Below are 21,541 nucleotides of genomic sequence, written 5' to 3'. Positions count from 1 at the left end.
TAAGAAGAGTTAAAAATTCAGTCGTCAGGTGATGACTATAGTGAATTTTCATCGCCCTACATTCTGAGCTAGTGTCCAGCCCGTTATCTTCTTTCAATCAGCCCCACCACACAGTATAGTGGTTAGCGACACACCGCCAAACAATATGTTCGAATTCTGAGCGTGCGAGTTGGATTCGCTTACGATGGTAGTGTTGTTAGTATTTATTTATCCTTTTCATCAGTTTAATTAACCTAAGAAACATAGAAAAGTCAAGAAAATTAATTAAAATATCGAACATTACACGTTATTGTTTACCTTTATTGATAGATTAGTTTATCTCTTGTAAGACATTACATTTTAATATGATTCTTTTGTGTAGACAAAAATGATTGCCTGTTACATGATACTGGATGATGTCCTGGGAAGTAGCGTACGTTTATAAATAAGCACAATAAACATGTCTTAAACAAGTAAACAAATACATTATCTTGAACTTCGAATAATCGAATTTTTCATTCGAAGTAATTTTTTCCCCTCTATAGATATTTAGCACCATTGTTTTCATTTGTGATGAGATTAGGTCAACACCAATTTAACGAAATACATGTTCGTAATTTATTTCTTATTTGTATATATACCTTTATATATATATAATTTAACAACTCTAACATCAAATAGATATTCGTTAGTAAGCACCACTGGCATACGCCGTGGGGCTGATGGGGCTACACCTTCTCCCGAATTTTTTAGAAAATAGAGTTCAAATGGCAGTTGTGAAGAACTCGTGAAAATCAGAGTGGTAAATGCACCTCCCCTTCTTAATATAACCCTCGATTATCATTTTTGCCTTTGAACCACTTTTAAAACTAAGGTTGGAAATGGTAATTATGAACTGTTTTGTTGTGTATCCCATCCCCCTCCTAGAACGCAGCTACATAATATCCAATTCCAATTCCCTCCCCCCAGTAAAAATCCTGCCTACGCCATTAGTGTGCACTTTAATCTGTTGGAAAAAATTACATCTGGAGTTATGAATTCTGGAACTTACGTACAGTCACCGGCAATAAGAAGAGGACGCCTAGATCCTGAAATAATCTCTTCCCTGCAAGGCGCTATGTGTGTTGCCTAAATCTGCGGTTGTTGTAGAAGTTACCATTGAAAATTTGCTATTGAAATCCACTTATCGCCCTAGAGTTGGGCAACAAAGTTGCAGGGAAGCGAGCATTTGTGGATCTAGGCGTCCCATTTTTATTGATGGTGACTGTACGTGTATCGATGTTGCTTTTTGGTGTATAACAATTATTTTATTACCAAAAAAGTGCTCTTTAAAAGAAATCACTTGGTGTAATTGTGTGAGAAAGAGTCCAGGGGAAATTATATACCTATGTCTCAATTATGATAAAATTAACTATTATGTGAAACTGTGAAACAAAATAGATTGGACGGTGTTTTGAAACTTTTTGCATGCATTTTTCATTTCTTAGAAAGAAAGTAAATTAAAAATGTCTGGGACAAGGTGCTTCTTCCTGTGAAGCTTGAATTCAGTAGAAATAGCATAATTTCTTCATATTCTCACAACCATTAGATTGAAAATTTATTGTCAAGTGTTAAATACATTGATGCATTGTAGACGATATTTGGTAGAAAATTGAGTTGTTTGTAAATGTGTGAGTATGTTGATACGAAGATATTCATAAGCAGGCTCCAACGAGGTCCGCGTGGGAGCATCCGTCCACACAGCATCTGTGGAAGAGTTGGGCAGCGTTTGTAGGGGGATTTGTTTTTTTGACTTGTTTCAATTTCTGCTCCATTTCGAGAAATGGCCGCAAGGGATCCCACACAGGAAATACTTTCACTAGAAAAAAGGAAAAAAAACTAATTACATTTCCAAATATGGAAACAACAATGTGAACTAAAATCAAATGGAGAGTGGCCAGCAATAACAGCAAAGATGTTACATTAATAACCGAATAATGATTCAAATTCTAGGTCATGGCTGTTTTATTTGTCATACTGACGTGAGCAAAGTAAAGTGATAAATACGAAACAGAAAAATGGTTAATTGTCTCAACGCAAGTGCGAAAGGTGCGGATTTCGATCCTCGGTAGGTAACCCCAAAGTCTTGATATTGAGTCAACATCAATGCATAATATATAGCGTTAAAGTTATATATCACCAGGGATAAGTACACACGCGGGATTTACGAAAAGGTCCTACTTAAACTTATACTGAATATTAATATTAAAAATATGTCTTCCAAGAAATGGTCTAAAGATAATATTGGATAAGCATAGTTTACACCGTAGCTACACCACATGCCATCATTTTCCTAAGTAGATTAAGTCTAATTTAACATGTACTTACTTTTTACTCAAGCTTTCGTCACATTATATGGCTTCATCTTACTTTACCCTCAGCTCCAACTTACCTTACCTTTCCCATGTTTTAACTTGACTATTCTTGTCTTATCTCCTGATGAAGCTACATGATGTGGTGAAAGCTTGTGTGAAAAGTAAGTACATGTTAAATTGGACTTAATATACTTAGGAAACATAATGTATCAAGTGAACTAAGATAAACATATTTAGTTTTAAATCCTATGTATTTGGAGTCCCTCTAAACATTCAAAATTGCACGGATTACGAAAAGATCCCATCAAACCTTCGACTTCACAGGGTTTATATTGAATTTACATTCCTATAATTTTTTAACGGACATTGAGAGAGTGCAACATGTCGCTTTCTACATTTTTGACAACGCCGCATTCGATGGAACCGATTAAAACTTAAACTGCCCTATTAATATATAATTTTTTCACTATAAATGAACATGGACGAAAGTAATGTATTAGGTGGACCAAGATAAGCATATTTAGTATCAAATCCTATGCATTTGAGCTCCCTCTAAGCAGCCAGAATAGTGGCGGACATATGGTTGTCAACGGCCGTCATGGGCATCCAATGTATCGTGTTGTCTACAGTTGCGCGTTCGTAGAATCAGTTATAATGCCATAACATTCATATTTAACTTTAAAATGAATACTTTGAAAATATTTCCATCCCCCCAAATATTAAACATGTGGACTGAGATAAGAATAACTAAAATAAAATCCTATGTATTTTGAGAGCTCCGTGATCAAGAAAGCTGACAAAATGGCAAGAACGCAAGACACAGCTAATTTGAGATATTCAATATGGCCGACAAATATGACTGTTAATATTTACACAAGGAATTGCCTTTTCAGTTTACATAGGCAAGTTTATTGCAAACCCTATGCTTCAGGTGGATAATATAAAATAGTGTATCACTATTTTGGAACATAGAGGACATAAAGAGCTGAATGGAGGATAAAATTGCATTTGAAAAGACATTTAGCTTTCTTTTTGTAGGAAGTTTAATTGACCAGGGTGAGGAAAGAAAGGTAATATGCCCTAGATCAAAGTTGTAGTATATATCTAATCTAGATAGGTTTTTACCTATTTCATTTATATCAACTTTAGGCCCTGCGGAACTGCATGCAGCCTTGACGGCCTCTCGGAATTCTCTCGCCGTACAGGTCTTCGTTAGAGATATGCTTGGTTTCAGGAGCGCCACACATAACACCAGTAGAACAAGTTTCTTCTGAAACAAGGAAACAGAAGACAAAAATTGAGACAGCAATTTATAAAATTAATATTATATGTACTAACACATTTTTTCAAAATTCTAGAACATATAGACTAGCTATTAGTTCTGAATATTAGTGGCAATGGTTCTACATAAGCAAGCTTAATTAATTGGACATTATGCATTATCGAGCCCTAGTGCTCTAAACTATACTTATTCTAACACTATATTTCGAGAGAGTTCAAAGTTTAAAGCACTAGACAATAGATAATGCCCAATCAACATTGCATGCTATCATATAGCAATGCTGATTAACCGTTAGAAGATCATATGCAGAGGCTTCATGGGTGCGCAGATATTGAAAGATACATTTTTATCTTTTGTTTTACCTCAGTCTTTCTTGGTTAATGTCGGGAGGGTACATTCAACGTAACCTTCGTCTAATTCCTTCTATCCTGCATCCTGCTTTAGTCTGCACCGTCATAGTTAACTCAAGAGTGCGAAAATGTGGATGTCAGTGTAGGAACCGAGCACTTCGATGTTTCTCGAAATTTTGAGGGAGCGGCCTTTCCACCCCTTGCAGGTCATCAACAGGCAGGGTTGGGTATCGCCGTCGCGTCAAAACAATGCTTCCAGCTCGAGTAGTTTGTGACCAGATTGAAGAATGACCGCTTGTGTGGCGGTAAATCGCATATATGCAAAAAGTTACAAGTGGTCCCGAATCAGAGCGCAATACACGCTAAAATAAGTACGTATAATGCTGGCGTGATGCCTATGTAGATTATCATATCTCAGGGCAAGTAGTATTATTCGCAGCAAATAACTATTCTACTATACTATTGAGACAACCTAAAACACGCAACGTGTTAAAAGTAATTATCTTCACAAACTGTACGATTTCGAATCGCCCATTATCTTTCTCGATTTCGTGAAGACCGATTTTGAGAATCCTCCTTAGCAAACGATGCCTCCGCGATGGCGCAGTGGTAGCGTCGTTGCCTTGTAAATAAGGGGTCCTGGGTTCGATACCCGGTGGAGGCACATAGCGGTTCGGATCCCACTTTAAACAGTAGATCTAGTCCCGATTAGCCTTACTGTGCATAAAGTAGATTTAACTGTCTCAACTCCTTAACAAACCTTTCAAAGGATCAAAGCTTTTAAACAAGTAAACATCTAAGGAATAATTATATTCTCCTTGTGGTAAGGAGTCGTTGTCATCTAACAAATTTTATTGGTTTATTATATTGGTATTATTGAAAATATTGTGCCATACTAAACCTAACAACTTAACAAAGGCACATTGATTTCTTAATGAGGCACTTTTCTTGTGTTTCAGAGCAGGTTCAGTTTTGGAAGTATTACAATGCTTTACGGAGTCCGTTCGAAGAATTTTAAGAATATTGATGTTTTATCAGAGGGACCACCCCAGAATAAATATCTGTGGATGTTTTACAGGTTTCATCGCATTTAAGATGGTTATTTTCCGGTGCAACATGTCTGTTGCCACTCAGGCTGAAGAGCCTAATGACGCTGACAAAGTTCCGATTCATACGTGGCAGGAACGAACTCTGATTGGCACCATGTTGAAGCCCCAAGACCGACAGAACTCGAAGTGCTCGGATCCTATTGACATAAACTTTATTTTTAGACAACAACAATGCAGAAAGCATGATTTTGTTTAGTTTACATATTGCCACTTATTTGTGTTATTACGTTAACAGAGACGGGAAGGGTGGAGGATGATGGAAGAAAAGGACAAGAAAGTGATATGAAAAAGTCAGTGTTGTGTGTACTGTACAAGGTGCCTTCCCAGTATTTGCCTACGGTAGAGACACTTGCGAGAAACTCAGTCAGGTCGGCTAAATTTATTTAGTAGGAAATGCTGTTATTTCTTTGTAGTTTTGAGCACACCATCTCTAAAAATGTCCTTGACATACACGTGTATATAACTACTCGTAACTAAGCAATGTTATAGGCTTGAGTGTCCCACCCTCAAAAAATACCCTGACCTTCAGAAATATCACAGTTAAATTTCCATTTTTTATTTTCGAAATAACTTTTGAAGGCATATTTTTGAAACATGTATTTAAATTTATATCACAAATGGAACCACTAACAAGTGCGAAGATAATCCCTATTAATGCAAACGTGTTATTGAAATGAGAGTACATACGTGTTAACGGCGTACCTTTGTAATCAACGAGTCCCGGGTACGATACCCGGTACAGGTACATAGTGGTTCATATCGCACTTTAAATTCTAGATCCAGTCCCGATTACCCTTTCTGTGCAAAAATCGGACTTAAGCACAAACTCAACAAATAAAAATATGAGAATACGGCAAACCTCACAATGTTTTAGTTCCAGAAGTGAACTGACCAATCCCACAGGCCACAGTTTTTTCAAACTTTCATTTCTTCATCTGCACGAAGGATTTCCCAGTAATTTTACCACTCTCATATTATAGCTAGGCATCTCAACAATTTCCCAAGGAATTCAGAGGTCGCTAACATCAAATAGCTTAGGCAGCAAACGAGACACCTTTCTCACGAAGGAAAAAAAAACAAAAAAAAAAAACTGCAGCCACTCAGATGTGTGAGAGAAGAAATGCTGTCGTTACGTCTTTTACTGTTCCTTCAAATCCAAATCCATTGAAATGAAACATTTTTTCATTCAGGATGGATCACCAAATGAGTAAATATTCAATTGATGGCTGCTTGAAATTTTTTTCGTGTCTCTCTAGCGAGTAACGTAATGGTGGAGGGTTGATAGTTTAGTTTATCAGTTTCTCTTTGCCAGTATCACCAGAAAGTGGAAACCAAATATTCCTTAGTGCTGTAGGAAAGTGTTGATCTTCATTTTCAGATGGGGCATGGTTTCCAAGAAGACGAACGTCAGAAATTGAACCGTGGTTTTTGTTTCACCCAGTTTTTTCAGCATCAAACCTGTATAATCCCACAAATATTTTATCCATTTTCTCCGTTCTGTTTCGCATTGTAACACGAATTATCCGAATTATTTCACTATTTATAACAAAACAACCAGTAGTACCGACTAGACATGTTGACAAACTATACAATGTGCGTCAGGGGTGCCCACGAGGGGGACTACGGCGCAGACTCCGCCATCGAGATTTTTTGGGGGCGTCTGTTCCCTTTCAAATAACATTCAACATTTTTATACATTTCTAAAATATATATAAAAATGTTACACCTTAAATGCACCATATTTAATCCATTAGATGAAGAAAAGAAAGTACTTAGGGGCAGGGGTACTCACAGGTGAGTTTGTGGACGCCCGTTGCGTACAGCCAATTGGGAGGGGGGGGGTTATGATGAAAATTTGACGTGAACAATATAGCATTGGACACAAGTTACCATTGCTGCTTTATAATAGCAATTTCTGGACTTCCAAGGGAATTGTAAAGGATAATAAGGGGATATCCAACTCTTACCTATCGACACGTAGATTCTGGGGGGATTGAGACTTAAACGTTTGGGGGGGACAATATACATTTCTTGAATATCAGTGTTAAGTCTTAGATTACAGAGGGTATTTTAGTTAGGGGGGATTGAGCGTCAAATTGAAGGGGTATCCAATTTTTGTATATTACTATTGTCTAGACTCTAAACTGTTGCGAAAATTCTGGTAACTGAGAATTATTTGTTTTGGAGAAGGCAACATCCACTCTTCAACATAAACAATAAGTCTAAATTGGCACGGAAATTTTGGTGAGTATTAAATTTAAGGGGGGGAGCTAAAGTGTTAATTAAATCTTAGATTGTCGATGGATTTCTGTAGTGGGGGAAAGTTCGAATATTATAATTACGGGATTATATTTAGCGGTATGGTTTCCACACGTTTTTGGCGCCGAACGTGCGAAAGGAGGAGCTAGGGAAGAGTAAATATCGCAGGGTTATAAGAAAGTATTGACATCCCATTGAATTAATTTTCTTGAAAGACTTCAAAGAAATGGATACAAAAATTTTCTTTCTCGGTTCGCTCGCAATATTGTATTACGATAATGCGTGTTTCGAATTTAGTAAAGTTTTATACTATATATATATATACTATATATATATACTGCAATACAAGACATGAACTACTTTCTCGGTGTTGATTCATAACATCACTTCTTACAATATATTGCTTATAATGTTAGTATTCTGCTCAATTTAAAGCAGGTGCATCATTTGGATGATGCACTTCTATTTGTCGTATTATTGTAGTATTAATTTCCTTTATGCTGTAATAATTGTACTAAGTGTACTACATATTGTACAGTAACACCTTGCACGTTACCCGATAAAACAGAAAAAAAATAATATCAAATTTCTTCGCATTTCTAACACCTTGTCGCAGGACAATTTTACTATAACAAGTGGCATTTGCACTGAAGATAGAATACACGTAATTATTGCTATGAATTACTAAAATAATTATATTTATCCCAAGCAGAGGGAGCGAATTCTTTGAAGGAGGAACCGTATTAAATTCTCGCAATTAGCTTGGGAAGGAATTAATAGCCAAGGTTCTGTAATGTCCCATGAAACAATAATTGAATCGGTCACACGGCTGCAGCATGTCATTTGGTTTGCCCAGGTTGAATTTTCTATCTTAAGTTGTGTAACAATTTCTGCTAAATACTCAAATTGTGTGTTATATAAATCTCATAAATCTATTCTCCATTCGCACTGTTTAAAGGCATATTTATATAATTTTACTTATTACCCATAACCAATCAATGTGCCAGCTTTCCATAATTTCGAATACTGAACTATTAAAAATATATGGACATTTTAACATGGTATTGTATTCAAACAAACAAGAATTAAAACTATCGGGGGGGGGGATATGATGAACGATTTTGGGGAGGTAATGAATCCACGGTCTTGGGGTGATATTCGATTATAGGTTTTTAAAAGTAGGTTGCGTTCCAGTTTGGGGGATTCATGATTGTCAAGTTTGCTTGTTTTGTGTAGTGGGAGTGACATTCTTGCACAAAACTCCAAATGATGAAATAATAGATAAATGATAAATTTGCAAGGTCCAGTATTCAGAAACAAAAACTTCCTTTAATATCTTCATACTAAAGTTTGTTTTAGCATATATTTGTCTTGTAAATAAACATTAATTTGAAAACGATACAAGCGTTCTACTTCTGATATTCTTTTTCAATGAGTAATCAAAAAACAGAGCAAAAAGAGTAACATGGCTTACCATTCACGTGATTGTCTGAGAACTTAAGATTTCTTATTTCGTCATAAAAATGTACTGTGTAAGCTGTGGTTCAATAAATAGGCTACTATTAATTATTTTCTTTCTACAAAATATTAAGTTTTCTTAGTGGAAAACAATTGTACATTTTGTTCATATACATGTTACAATAAACGAGAAGAAGAAATAAATAGTAAAAGTCAATACGTGTCTTTACTTAAATTCATATAATTATCTATTGTATTTCCAAATATGCAGTGTATTTGCTCTTAACAGAACTCGAACATTGTTATTTCATATAAATTTAAGCAGATTATAAATGATAATTCATCTTATGACGTTAAATATGTTAAGAGTTATCTTTATATCCATACCATGTAGTTTGATGTGGCAATTCATCTCTTATCCCCTGATTAATGGTAAACCTTGCTCATACTAGACGCAAAACAGATCATCGAGTTTCCACTTTGCACTACAGAGTATTTGATGCGATAGTGACATGTTAGATGTAGAAAAGGAATAACTCAAGTGAAGTGTTCATTAAAGCTAAAAATATATATATCCGGAAACACTGTCCTAATTAAATACTTTACGTGGATTATGACATGAACATGGGTGAGGGGTGCTTCATTTTCTTTTGGGTGGATGTTACATTGGCTTTTGGGATCTGGCGGACACAGAACCTAAAAGGACCTTATATTTCATTTTACAGATTTTGATAAATAATTTCCACGGTTGAAATGAAATAAAGTAACTATTATGGCATTTTGCGACGCTCCATAGGGCGGTAGTTTTGGAGGAGAAGGAGGGACTACAATGGAAACTGAACGGTGAAAGCAAATAAAGATAAGAGGTGACAAAAATAGGAGACGACGAAAGATAGGAGGCGGTGAGTGATAACCTTATTTTGCTTTTCAGATGTTTACACAGTTGGGACAAATTTTAAAAATATATTAGGGTATTTTTCATCACGCATGGCAAAGCAGTGACAACAACGGTGAGCTGTGGGGGATGGGAATGATGGGCTAACAACCATCCCAGTCTTGACTCTTTCCCCCCCACCAGTAAATAATAATAGACAAATACATACTATTTGTTCTCAAATGGGCATTTTGTATAGTATTTCGGTCTATATTAAATATGACTCTCATTCCAGATTATTCCCACCATTACTTCAGCCTCCTCACTTTTTCATTTTTTCATATGATTTCACTGTGGAAAGATCGTAGGTGGGAGGGCAGCAGGTGGCATGTGCCCTGGACGCTGAAACTTGGTGGCGAAAATTATTTACGTGAACTACAACTACCAATCTTAGTAGCTTGCAAGGGCGGGTTAAATGGGAGGATCTTGTAGGGGACTCAGGAGACTATCGAATTCTCAAGTGCCTTATTTTCTTTTCTTAGTTATTGATAAATTTGCATAAATGCATTTTGGTATTTTATGGCACTTGCTAAGGCCGCAGTAGATTGGAGAGAGGGGCCAGTGAACATTTTCATTTTCTTCTTGTGGGAATTTTTCATATGTTGCACCCACCAGTCATTTGCATATTTCCTATGTGGTTGGAGCGAGACATTACTATCGATCTACAGAGGGGGTTAAAGTGTTACGGGGGTGACAACCCTAACTTGAGGATCTTGGGGGTGCGGGGTGTGCGATTGTCTTCCTTCGAAATGCCTTATTTCATATTTTTCAGTTATTAATACATAATTTGCGTAATTCATATACTGTGTGTGTCCTATAAATATCGGTATCGGAATCGAAAAGTATCGGTTGAAATTCATCTAACGATACCAGCCGATACTTTTTCGTCATGTTGGTCTTTCATGGGGTCCACAAAAATGCTGCGGGATAATTTCGCGAAATCTGGAAATTATGCAAGATTCAAACAAACTTTATTTTTCTTCTGTGCCAATTTTCCACGAAAAACTGTATTTTGTGATTACATAACATCTATTTTCATATCCTTAATTTAATTCTTGAATATTCTAAAATAAATTTCTTGGTAAATTGATGCATGCAATTGGAGAAGAATATTTACACACTAATATTGATTAATATTTTGAACAAACTTTAAATACCGTAAAACCTAGTTAATCCGAATAACGATATGCCGGACATCGCTTAATCCGGACAGGCAAAAGGCAAAAGGCAAAGAAAAAGAAAAAAAAGAAAATGAAAGCAGAATTCAAGGTTTTAAATGTGGCTATAGATAAGTCAAAAAGAGAACTTCCCAAATAAAAGGCAGTCAACCACTGATGAAATTCTCTTTCCCGCAGACTTTGTAATGTACTGTATAGTGTATTTAGTATTTAGGCCTATGCCCTTTAAATACACCATAATAAACGTGTTTTGTTGCTATAAACGGAGTTTTAATGCACTTTCTACTGTTCTTTTAGGTTATTTCAATTAATGCGGACTTTCGTTAAACCGGTCAACTTATCCCCCCATTAGTCCGGATTAATGAGGTTTTACTGTATTACAACTTTCAAATATCGGTATCGGTTGGAATCGGTAAGAGTAGCGGCATCGGTATCGGTATTGGTTCATAGTGCTATCTGTTGCTTGAGTTTGTGTTTAATCAAATAACAAAGCCCAGTTTGTGCACAGACAGGCTAATCGGGACTGAACCTACAGTTTAAAGTGATCCGAACCACTATGTGCCTTCACGGATTGAATTATTATATAGAAATACTGATGATTACAAAACTAACACAGAGCGTTGCAAGAACATATAACTTCAAACTGAAACAGTTGTTTTGGAGGGAAATGCTCCAAGCACTAAATAATTTTCAAACAGGGAAGAGAGAAGAAACAGCATCCAGAGGGGACAATTCGCTCCGTTTTCCTACAAATACCATTCGGTTTTAACTTTGGCTCAAGCTTTAGTTCAGTATGATTTTAAACGAACTTCTCTGCATTCGCTCCGAAATTTTCCTATGATGTAGTGTTTCGAATCTGTTTTGTTTACAGGAGAGTAAGATATCATCATCACTCGGTCACAAAGTTGTGATTCTGTCAATAGATATCATAATATACATACACAGTTTGAAAGCCCTATACGTGTCACTTATAGCGACATTTGAAAAATAGTTTGAATCCTGAGGATTTGAAGTGAAAGCATTTTGTGTGGGGGAAATCACTTTTTGTTCGTTGCTTTGTAAACAACGGGTCACGGCTTCGATACAAGGTGGAGAAATATAGGGGTTAGTTTTACGGATCATACTTTCAACTGTAGGTTCAGTCCCGATTAGTCTATCTGTACATAAAGTGTACTTAAATGAAAAATTCTAACTCAAGTCACGTCTGTTGAACTTAAATATCAAATTTATTTTGCTTTATGAGAAATGTATTTCTGGTAATATAATTTGAAGTAACATAGGTACTGTTTTGTGGTTCACGAAATTTAATATGAGTGGTGTGTGCACAATAAACGTGGCAGCATTTTATGACAGGACCGTTGATAGGTGGGTGTGAGAGGGAGGTGGGTGTTGGACGCCAAAAGTTGGGGAGGGGACGTCATATAGACATCCGCCCCCTCCGAGTGAACGTCTTTTATCCGCCACTGACCTCGTAACGTGAGTTGATGAAAGTGATGTAGGGACACTTACTTTTTCTTTGCCCATTCAAACAAATGTTTACTTGCCAGAATATAAATATAAACTAATAAATGGTCTCGTTATGGAAATATAGATAAATATGTACTAACGTGTGATTATGTACCAATATCGCAATGTTTTCTTTTAGAAACGCCTATCATTAATATTGCATCAACATCATTTCCACTATATATATATAGTGAGCTGGAACATGAAGATTGTATGCTATGTGTGCACGCGCTTGCGGATGGTGAGTCAACCTGTCCACTCCCCACCCTACCAAATACTAAAAACTAGATAAATAAATGCTCTTTAAACCCATGTGCAGATTTTTGTGTGATGTGTTTTGGGATATATATTAATTGTGACTGCCCCCCTCCAGAAAATACTTCACTCCTTTATCTGATTCCCCACTATTTTATTTCTGGGTCCGTTGCTGGACGCGTTGCTTGAATATATTCGATGCAAAGTTCAACTTCATTGTGGAGTTATGGAAAGAAGCAGAACATTTACATTTTTATCAACACCATTGCAGTGTTCTCTTTCTTACACAACTCGCTGACCCGTTTCCTCATCGTGTCGCCTCGGCCTGTTGGTCGCGCATGCGTAGTGAATACTTTTTTCTTATTTTTTAAACAGACTGAAAGGGACCTTGTCGCTTGTCACTTCGGTGTGAAACTCCCGTGTCGGGCGTCACTCCGGTCTGAAAGCTGCCGCTCGTCACAAATATTCAGCAGTGCTTGGAGCGAGCAGCGCCATCTTGAGGGAAATGTGCCTGCCTTCAACCTTACGGACATCTACTGCTAGCTGAGTCAAGCTAGGAACCAGTGTGCAATCACAGCCCAGAACGGTTATTTTGACAAAATCCTGTTTCCCTAATGGCTGCTTTGGGGAGGGGGAATTTTAACGTTGTCGGCTCTTCCCGAAGATTGGCAATTTGACCGCGAGTTCCTTGGCAGGTAAACGCGGCAACAGAGGGTCATTGCCATAAAGGCGGCCTCCACGCCGGTAGATACCGCGATTTCACTTCTAATATTACATTCCGATGATGATGATGATGATAATAATAATAAATAATAAAGCCATTGCTGTACCCGAGTGTGTTTAGTGGTTCACTCAAGGTCTTCCTACAGAGCTTCTAGACCCTACCTGAACAGAGATATTTCTTTCTTTTGGAGTGTCCCATCACCAGTTCATCTAATCACCATTCCGTCCTCTGTTGCAATTACACAAAAGTAACAAAAATGCAAATTAAAACATTAAAAATACAAAAATAATAATACAGTACTCACCATTGCATAAATAGAAATCGTATTTGCATATTCCTAGTTCAAACTCCTGGCCATAAAAACCACAAAATACACTCAAACTCCAAACTGCACATTGATTGGTTCCATTCCGTGTCTCTTTTTTATCTTGCAAGATTCACACTTATGCAACACTGGCGAACCAACCCCCTCGGGAAATTTGAAGAGAGGCTTGTATCTGCCACGGAGTGCTGAGGAGCACTGCTTTTTAAACTTCCGTCCTACCACACTCTCCATGTTGCATTGCCATGTGGAAGTTCATTCACTCCTCACCATGACTAGAACTATTACAAGCATTCGTCCTTCCGGAGTTGCATTTCGTTGAGGTAAGCATATTTTGTTATATGTTTTCTGTTTTGTGCTAGATTTGCTCCATTCGGTAGTCTGTTCTTTCAACAGCAATGGATCAGAAGAATTCATAACACCAGTCAAGTAGGTCGGATTCACCTGCCCGGTTTCACAATTGGCATACCAGGACAAGTCGCTTTCCTAACTATAATTGCAACAATATTTTCTTTTTGCAATTATATTTAAATTGAAATTCATAAACTTTGGAGCCAAATATAGTTCAGGTCACTAATGACGTAAGCACCTACACTAACAGGGACAGTTTTCACTGGCGTATGGAGGATTTTTTTTCGGGAGGGTCTGGAATTGCTTTACTTGGAGGGAGTGAAATACTCGACAAGATATTTCATAATTTTAAAACATTTCACTGTCAGAAATGGCAATCAGCGTCATTTTACGGGGGGTTTTCACTTGCCACTTTGTTTTTTCCTTGAGTTCTTCACCGCATTTATTCGGAAATGTTGATTTTTCTCAAAATTTCGGAGAGGGCTGTAGCCCCATCAACCTCACTGTGCGTACGCCAGTGACAGTTTTGTATGGAGGGTCACTGCACTAGTTCAGTCACTGTACTACTTCAGTCACTGTGCAAATTAACGAGTGGGATGCCGGAGCCCCCCCCCCACACACACACAATTATCACCGACAAAATAAAAAAAAATAGTTTATCCCTGCCAGGCATGTTTTTATCCCCCTCATATAAACGAAATTGAAAGCATATAGTACACTATTTCGTAACTGTGTTACAAACCCAATTCACAAATCATTCGTGTCCATTAACGATCCCAGTCATCAAAGATTTCCCTGCCAAAAAGTATGCAGCCTTGTGGATTAAAGAAGGACATACTTCTGCAACTGACCAACCTTACCGAGCCGAGGCAACAGCAGGCTGTTTTCCACTTACGTTTTCGTGGCATATTCTGATATTTTAAACGTATTAATTAAAGTGTTCACAAGAAAGTTTTACGTGGGTTAGATGAACATTGTGTTTTGAACTTGGCAACAGAAATTTGGACAAGTTGGACAGCATGATGAAATTGATGAAGGGACACTTACGAAGAACAGCAAATATGTAAGAAACTACGTAAGTTACGTCTTAAAGTCACTAGACCAAATCCTTAGACAATGATTTTCTCCATGGAATGGTTTTTGTTTCGTGCCTTTAGAGTCAAGGATTAAGAAGATGTGTAGTTTAATACAGAGTCATGTGATTCTCTGTATTTTACGTGTTCCATTAATTCTTATGATATTGATGAGAACGTAATACTGCGGTGTTCGTTCACTTGCGTTTGTTACATGTTGTTTTTGTTGTTTAAAAATGTATGCACAAAGAAGTGGCGATTACTTATCTAAACTGGTGTGGGGGGACTAACATGAACAGTTTACCTACTGCAATAAGAGAGAATCGTATTGAAAATGGAATTCGAGCAGATGATTCTTGATTAAAATTCTTGAAGATTTAATACTTTGATTGTCTGTCTGCACAAGCATTCAATTGAATTGAATTATTGTTTTGAGCCCGTTTATGCACATATAGGCTACTCGGAACTGGACCTACTCCTTAAGGTAGGATCCAAACCACTGTGCAATGTGCCTCCATCGGGTACCGAACCGGGACCCCTTGATTACAGTGACATTTTGCTTGCACAAGCTTCGATTACTTTCATAAAATTGATCATTTGGCTCTGTGATTTTCAGATGAAAGTAAAGTCATACCACTAAAGCGTTTGTCTCATGGAACTGAGCAAATAGTCGAAGTTGTTAGCACAACGTGCTACGCCTTACGCCAGGGATCCCGGATTCAAATTTTGGTCTGGACATGGGTGTTCTTAGTGAATGTCCCTTCATCAATCCCATCATATCATCACTCATTCTCATCTTCGCTTCGCAATTAGCCAAACGTGGCAGAAAGGTGACTCTAAATAACAAAACTTTTAAATAGGTTTATATAATTTTCAATTCAGAAAACCATCTGTCTGCTTTTGCTAATGTGAAAGCGGCAGAAAGCAGGCACGTATCTACAAATATGTTTCGTGGGGGGTCCGAACCAAGTGTCTCAGGAATAATAATAATAATAATAATAATAATAATAGTATAATAGTAGTAATAAGAATAATATTTAATTTAAAATTATTATATTAAATCTAATTAATACTAATTACAATACATAAATTGATATTATATTATTGTTACACGAATAGGTAAAAAGACTGTATAAGAATAGAGATATAACAGCGCATATTCATTACGTAGCTTACCTGTAGTTAAGATCGGAATAATTTACATAAAAACAAGTGACCTGGCAATGAAATTAATGTCAAATAGATTAATAATTGAATATTTATCGAATTACATGAAGGATGTTACATGTAGTAATATTTTATGTATATTATTTTGAGTAGTAGTGTACATAAATCTTCTTTGCAATGTCATTCAAAGCCGTTTGATCCCAATATAATCCTTGCCTTCTAAAAAGTTCAGAGGAAATTATTAACCATCGAATTTTAGTACTTGGTAAGTCGTTTTTGTTCTTCAAAGCCGTATGATTCTTACATAATCCTTGTCTTCCTATAAGTTCAGAGGAAATTATACAACAAAGACTAAACGAATATATTTTTCATTATTTAATTTTAGTATTTGGTAAGTCTATGGGGAGGGGGGACGGGGGTCCGGCCCCTTGGACTCCCCCACTAAATACATTTTGGTAGCAAGGGACATGAAAGAGGCAGAGTATTCTTCAGGATAACGAAGCAAATGAACTATATCTTCAGTTTGGTCTGAGTTTTGGTTTAAAGTCCATGTTATACATATTAAGGATAACCGCGACTGGACCTACAGTTTAATGAGGGATCCTAACCACTTGTTCCTCCACCGGGTATCGAACACGGGACTCAATGAACTATGTTGTATCATAAGGAGATCAACATGCTTTTCACGTAATTCACGTCCATCATCTCGTACTTGAAAGAACTAGCTGATAATATTTGTGAATGAATTAAGAGTTTGAAATGTTTTTAAATTTCTTTCAAGTTCAGTGTCTGTAGAACTTCACAAGAAGAAGGTTGCATCACTTTGTATGTGTCTACAACTGCTTTCATGCGTTTAAAGGAATTGCCCTGTTGTGAGGAAATTTTGTTTACCATCGGATAAAATATTGATACTGTGAACTAGCTCTCTCGGTTATTAAGACTTTGGTCAGAACCAGAGTTCGTCAAAATGGTGTTTCATTTTATATATATATATATATATATATATATATATATATATATATATATATATATATACATATACATATATATATCATCACAAGACTTTCAAAATATCTCTAAACTTCCCTTTAAGAGTATGGCAACGTCTGATCTTCCTGTTTAAATTATGAATAGCGCAATGTACTTCATAAGTTTGAATCACTGGCGTATGCAGGGGAGGCTGATGGGCTACAGATCCTCAAGAAATTTTAAACCAAAATTTGAAAAGATAGGAGTAAAGAACTGAATTACTAAATTTTAACCCCCTAAAATGATTCCAGATTACCATTTTTGTCTTTGAACAACTTTTAGAACGAAGGTTAAAAGTAGTAATTATGAAATATTTGAGAGCTTTTCACCAACGTAGGTATGTAATATGCACTTACACAATACCAGCCCCACCGAAAAAAGATCCTGCGTACGCTTGCGGCTTGAGATGCAAATTGCTGCGTTCTTTCATGAATGTACACAGATTTACCAGCGAGCGTTTTAATATTAGCTTAATTGTGTTAAACCTTGCATAATTCACCCCACCTGTATTCCTTGCTTAGGATAGTGGGAAATCGTGGCATAATCTCTGAAGACGTACATCTATACGGAACACCAACTTTGGGTCTCTGCCCGTAACGGGCCAGTGGAACAAAAACGTAAGTCAGGAAAATTCATTACAGGCTTCAGCACATTCGGGACTCAAGTTACCCCGGGTGCCCCGGGACACTGCCCCCCTTTCCACAGCCTACTTTCGTATGTGGTATAAATAAGATTGATTGATTTAAATTTTTTGAGTGCGTCGGTACATCAGGCCATTTTGCACCCTTCAGTGAATGTGATGAAATCCCCTTATATAAAACCCTTACGTCAAGTTTAAACATTTAAACATAGTGGTGTGAATTTGTCCACTTGCTTTTAGGAGAAATAACTGTCGGTTGCCTCACTTTGCAACCACAAACTTCAACTGTGAATGTGATGTTGCAAGTAAATTAATTGGAAAAAGTCTTAACGTTTTTAGTTTCTTACTTACTTATCAATTTGTACACAATGATAAACATTGTGATTTATATGAAGAATATGTTTGAAAATATTTTAGAATTTTTCATCAATCGGAAGAGTCGTGATGGTCTACACCGCAGTGCGTCTAACTGCCACGCAGAACAGCTCGGTTCGATTTTCAAGGTCGGCGATTTAATGTGGTAATTTTCCCCGCCTTGTCCCCGCATAAACTTGCTCTGGGGCTCACCCAGCCTCAAATCAAATCAATACCTGGGAGGAAGGTAAATTCGGCTGGAGTGTGGTGCTGATCACATCACCTCCAAAATGACCTCGATCGAGAATGTGTGGGTGTACCTTCTTATCTCCTAAATGTGCCTACGAAACATTGTCCTGTATGCAAGGGAATTTTATCTTATTATCAACCCATACCGGTGAGAGTTTTTCATAAGTAAAACTTTACGTGCTTTATGGGCTTGAGTAATGTCTATACCCTATCTCGGGTATCTCTGGAGCAAAGTTACAGTTAATGTTAGAGAAGGGTTGAAAGCGAATGGGCGGAGCGAATCAGTACGCGTTGATGTAAAATACTGGTAGCGGTAGTCTATTTTCCCCTCCATGCAATTCCGTTCACTCTGACGTGATTATTGGTCGAGATCTCTTTAGACTCTACTTGCGCAGAGATTTGGTTTCATTTCATTTCACAAACTATTGTCATGTCGTACATTTCTGGGTAGAAAGTAAACTTCAAAATATTTTCTCGAGTTTTGAAATATTTCCATGGGATAAAATGCAAACAACCACACCCCTCTCAAATAGAATCATCTCCCGTAACCCATCATTTTAACAAAAAATATACTAAACAAGTATTATCCGGAATAGAAGTTTAAAATAAACATTCCTTTTGCCAAAATGTAATTTTCTATAATATCTTTCATTGAAATAAGTACCGGTAATTGTGTTATATTATCTGTCTCTAATTCCCATTATAAACATAACGTTCCAATCTGCTCCATATCATACTTCATATCAACAATTCCCTACGTAACTGAAAATGAAATCCCGCTATAGATACATTAACAAAACAAACAAACAAAATCCAATTTTTTGCAATTTGCTACAATCGCGAAACGTTAAATCACAAATACAATTGTCTTCAATTGGGCAACCAGTATACCTATCAAAGTATTTTTATTGTAGAATATTGAACGAACACAGAAATCGTGAAAAATTTACAACTATCTGTTGCATATACCGACCATGGTGATCTTCAACATCTGCAATCTATGACAATCTCATATTAAGAAAGCAACTCACTTTATTCATTGTGGCTTTCGAAGCCTATGTCAGTCAGCAATGATCGTCTATCTTTAACGTAATCCACATATCCATCACACAGGAATTAAATAAACACGATCTAAATCTATTCCTCGAAACGTCGGGTACAGAGTACAGAAATGATCTAGAACATTTCTGCACCTCGGACAAACCTACAAGCAATTCAATATTTCTAATATTTTCACTGACAGTAGAAGAATTTCTACTTACCATTTCTGTAGACTTGATTACTACCTGTGGACAAGTAACTGCAGACTCCTATTTTCCCTTAGCTTTTATATTTAAAAAAATGCCCAATTCAAATTATAATTATTCAGTGCAAGAATATTCAGGCCTCTAATTTTTTCAACGTCTTAAAATTTCTTTAATAATTATAATGCATCGTAATAAATCTAGCGATACAGAAAATTTTGTCCATGCTTTATTATGAAGCTATAATATTCCGTAAAGCCAGATAGATATGCAACTTGTTTCGCATAGTTCGTATTACTATTTTTTCACTTATAAAATAATATTATATATTCGTTCTGTGACAAAAATATCACGGTCCAGAGTGAAGAACTTCATCTGTTTCTTATTATTATCATTTAAAACACAATAGTTTTATGATACTTTTTATTTGGACTTGGTCTTTTGAAATTATGGAACATAGAAGTGTTGCGCTGAAGACAGTTATATCAAAAATAATAAAATTCCTCGAGCGAGAAAAATAATATCAAATTTTTCATATTTTAATTTTTAAGCTTGTATTAAGAAGATAAGATTTGTTATTTGACCGTGAAACGATAAGGAATTTTATGTGATTTCTTTTATTTTCTGTACTAGAAATGGAACTAACAGCGTTATCTGTCGTTATTTTTACGAAGACACGTGAGCGTCTTCTACTTGAGCTGAGGATGATACCCAATTTATTTATCGATAGACCTTTCTTTGTCCGATTTACAAGGTCACGAAAACTTACAGTTCAGCACTTAGGAAAATACTTCCGGCAAAACCGTGGTCGTATATATAGTTCACGTAAGGGGGGTTAAACTTTTGGTATTATTAGGCTTGTTATATTTCATAAGTGAAAATTCAGGACACTTCTGACCTGAAGCTGGTTGGGGAGCGCGGGTTGTGGAGGGTGGGGGTGGGGAGGTGCAGGACCCGACAATATTGTGTGTATGTACATATCCATTCTCATATTCTTCACACTGCTTGCAGAGATACAAATCTTTTTTCTAAGTATATCATTGACATAGGTGTGTGCAGACTGTGTGATTAGCGGGGACAAGAGACTTGATGAAAGTTCAGTCAGGAAAGAAGAAACTAATTTTCTCACTCTTTTAGTTTTATTGCATTGAGGGTATGTGCGTATCTAATAATATACTCGTGTATGCATATATATGTGTGTATATATATATATATATATATATATATATATATATATATATATATATATATATATATATATATATATATATGTGTGTGGGGGGGGTGTATTTTGCAAATTATTTAAATGCATTACATAATCAATTCATCCTCCCCATAACAAATCAAGAGCAAAAATTATATAAATTGTCTCTGAAATATAAGCGTACCTTTTTCTTCGAACCATTGTTCCTGCATTTAAGTAAAACTGTTTAGCAGCAACAGTCTGAAGTTCTTATTTATTATTTTTTCTCTCTCTCGTAATTAACAATGCAGTAGAGAAAAGAAGTAAATTGCGAGCGAAGTGCCCAAGAAAAAATTCTGATCCAAATTTTAGCAAACTGAAAACACTATTGATTTAATAGGGCACAAAAAATCATAGACCGCCATAGCATTCTCTTTACTTTTTTTCATTTAGATTGTTTGGCGCCGAGGTCAAATTCTCGATAAAATTTTAAATCGGGGGGGCAATTTCCCCTCTGTGTCCCACTGCAGATTCTCTTGGC

At 36.5% G+C, this 21,541-nt stretch overlaps 1 protein-coding gene across 1 annotated transcript; it reads right to left on the bottom strand.

Moving 5' to 3' along the window:
• Positions 1-1,541: 1,541 nt before the first annotated feature.
• LOC145978291 (uncharacterized) lies at positions 1,542-19,974 on the bottom strand. Its single transcript, XM_083110824.1, has 3 exons — positions 19,836-19,974; positions 3,459-3,603; positions 1,542-1,837 (listed from the first exon to the last, which is right to left on the bottom strand). The coding sequence occupies exons 1-3, from the start codon at positions 19,836-19,838 to the stop codon at positions 1,674-1,676; spliced, it is 312 nt and encodes a 103-aa protein (XP_082966950.1). The 5' UTR covers positions 19,839-19,974; the 3' UTR covers positions 1,542-1,673.
• Positions 19,975-21,541: the final 1,567 nt, after the last annotated feature.

Source organism: Lepisma saccharinum, chromosome 1 (assembly GCF_977018435.1).
Source record: "Lepisma saccharinum chromosome 1, izLepSacc3.1, whole genome shotgun sequence".
Classification (NCBI taxonomy): domain Eukaryota; kingdom Metazoa; phylum Arthropoda; class Insecta; order Zygentoma; family Lepismatidae; genus Lepisma; species Lepisma saccharinum.
The sequence above is the reverse complement of the archived record's forward strand: the minus strand, read 5'-3'. Positions and strand labels throughout refer to the sequence as shown.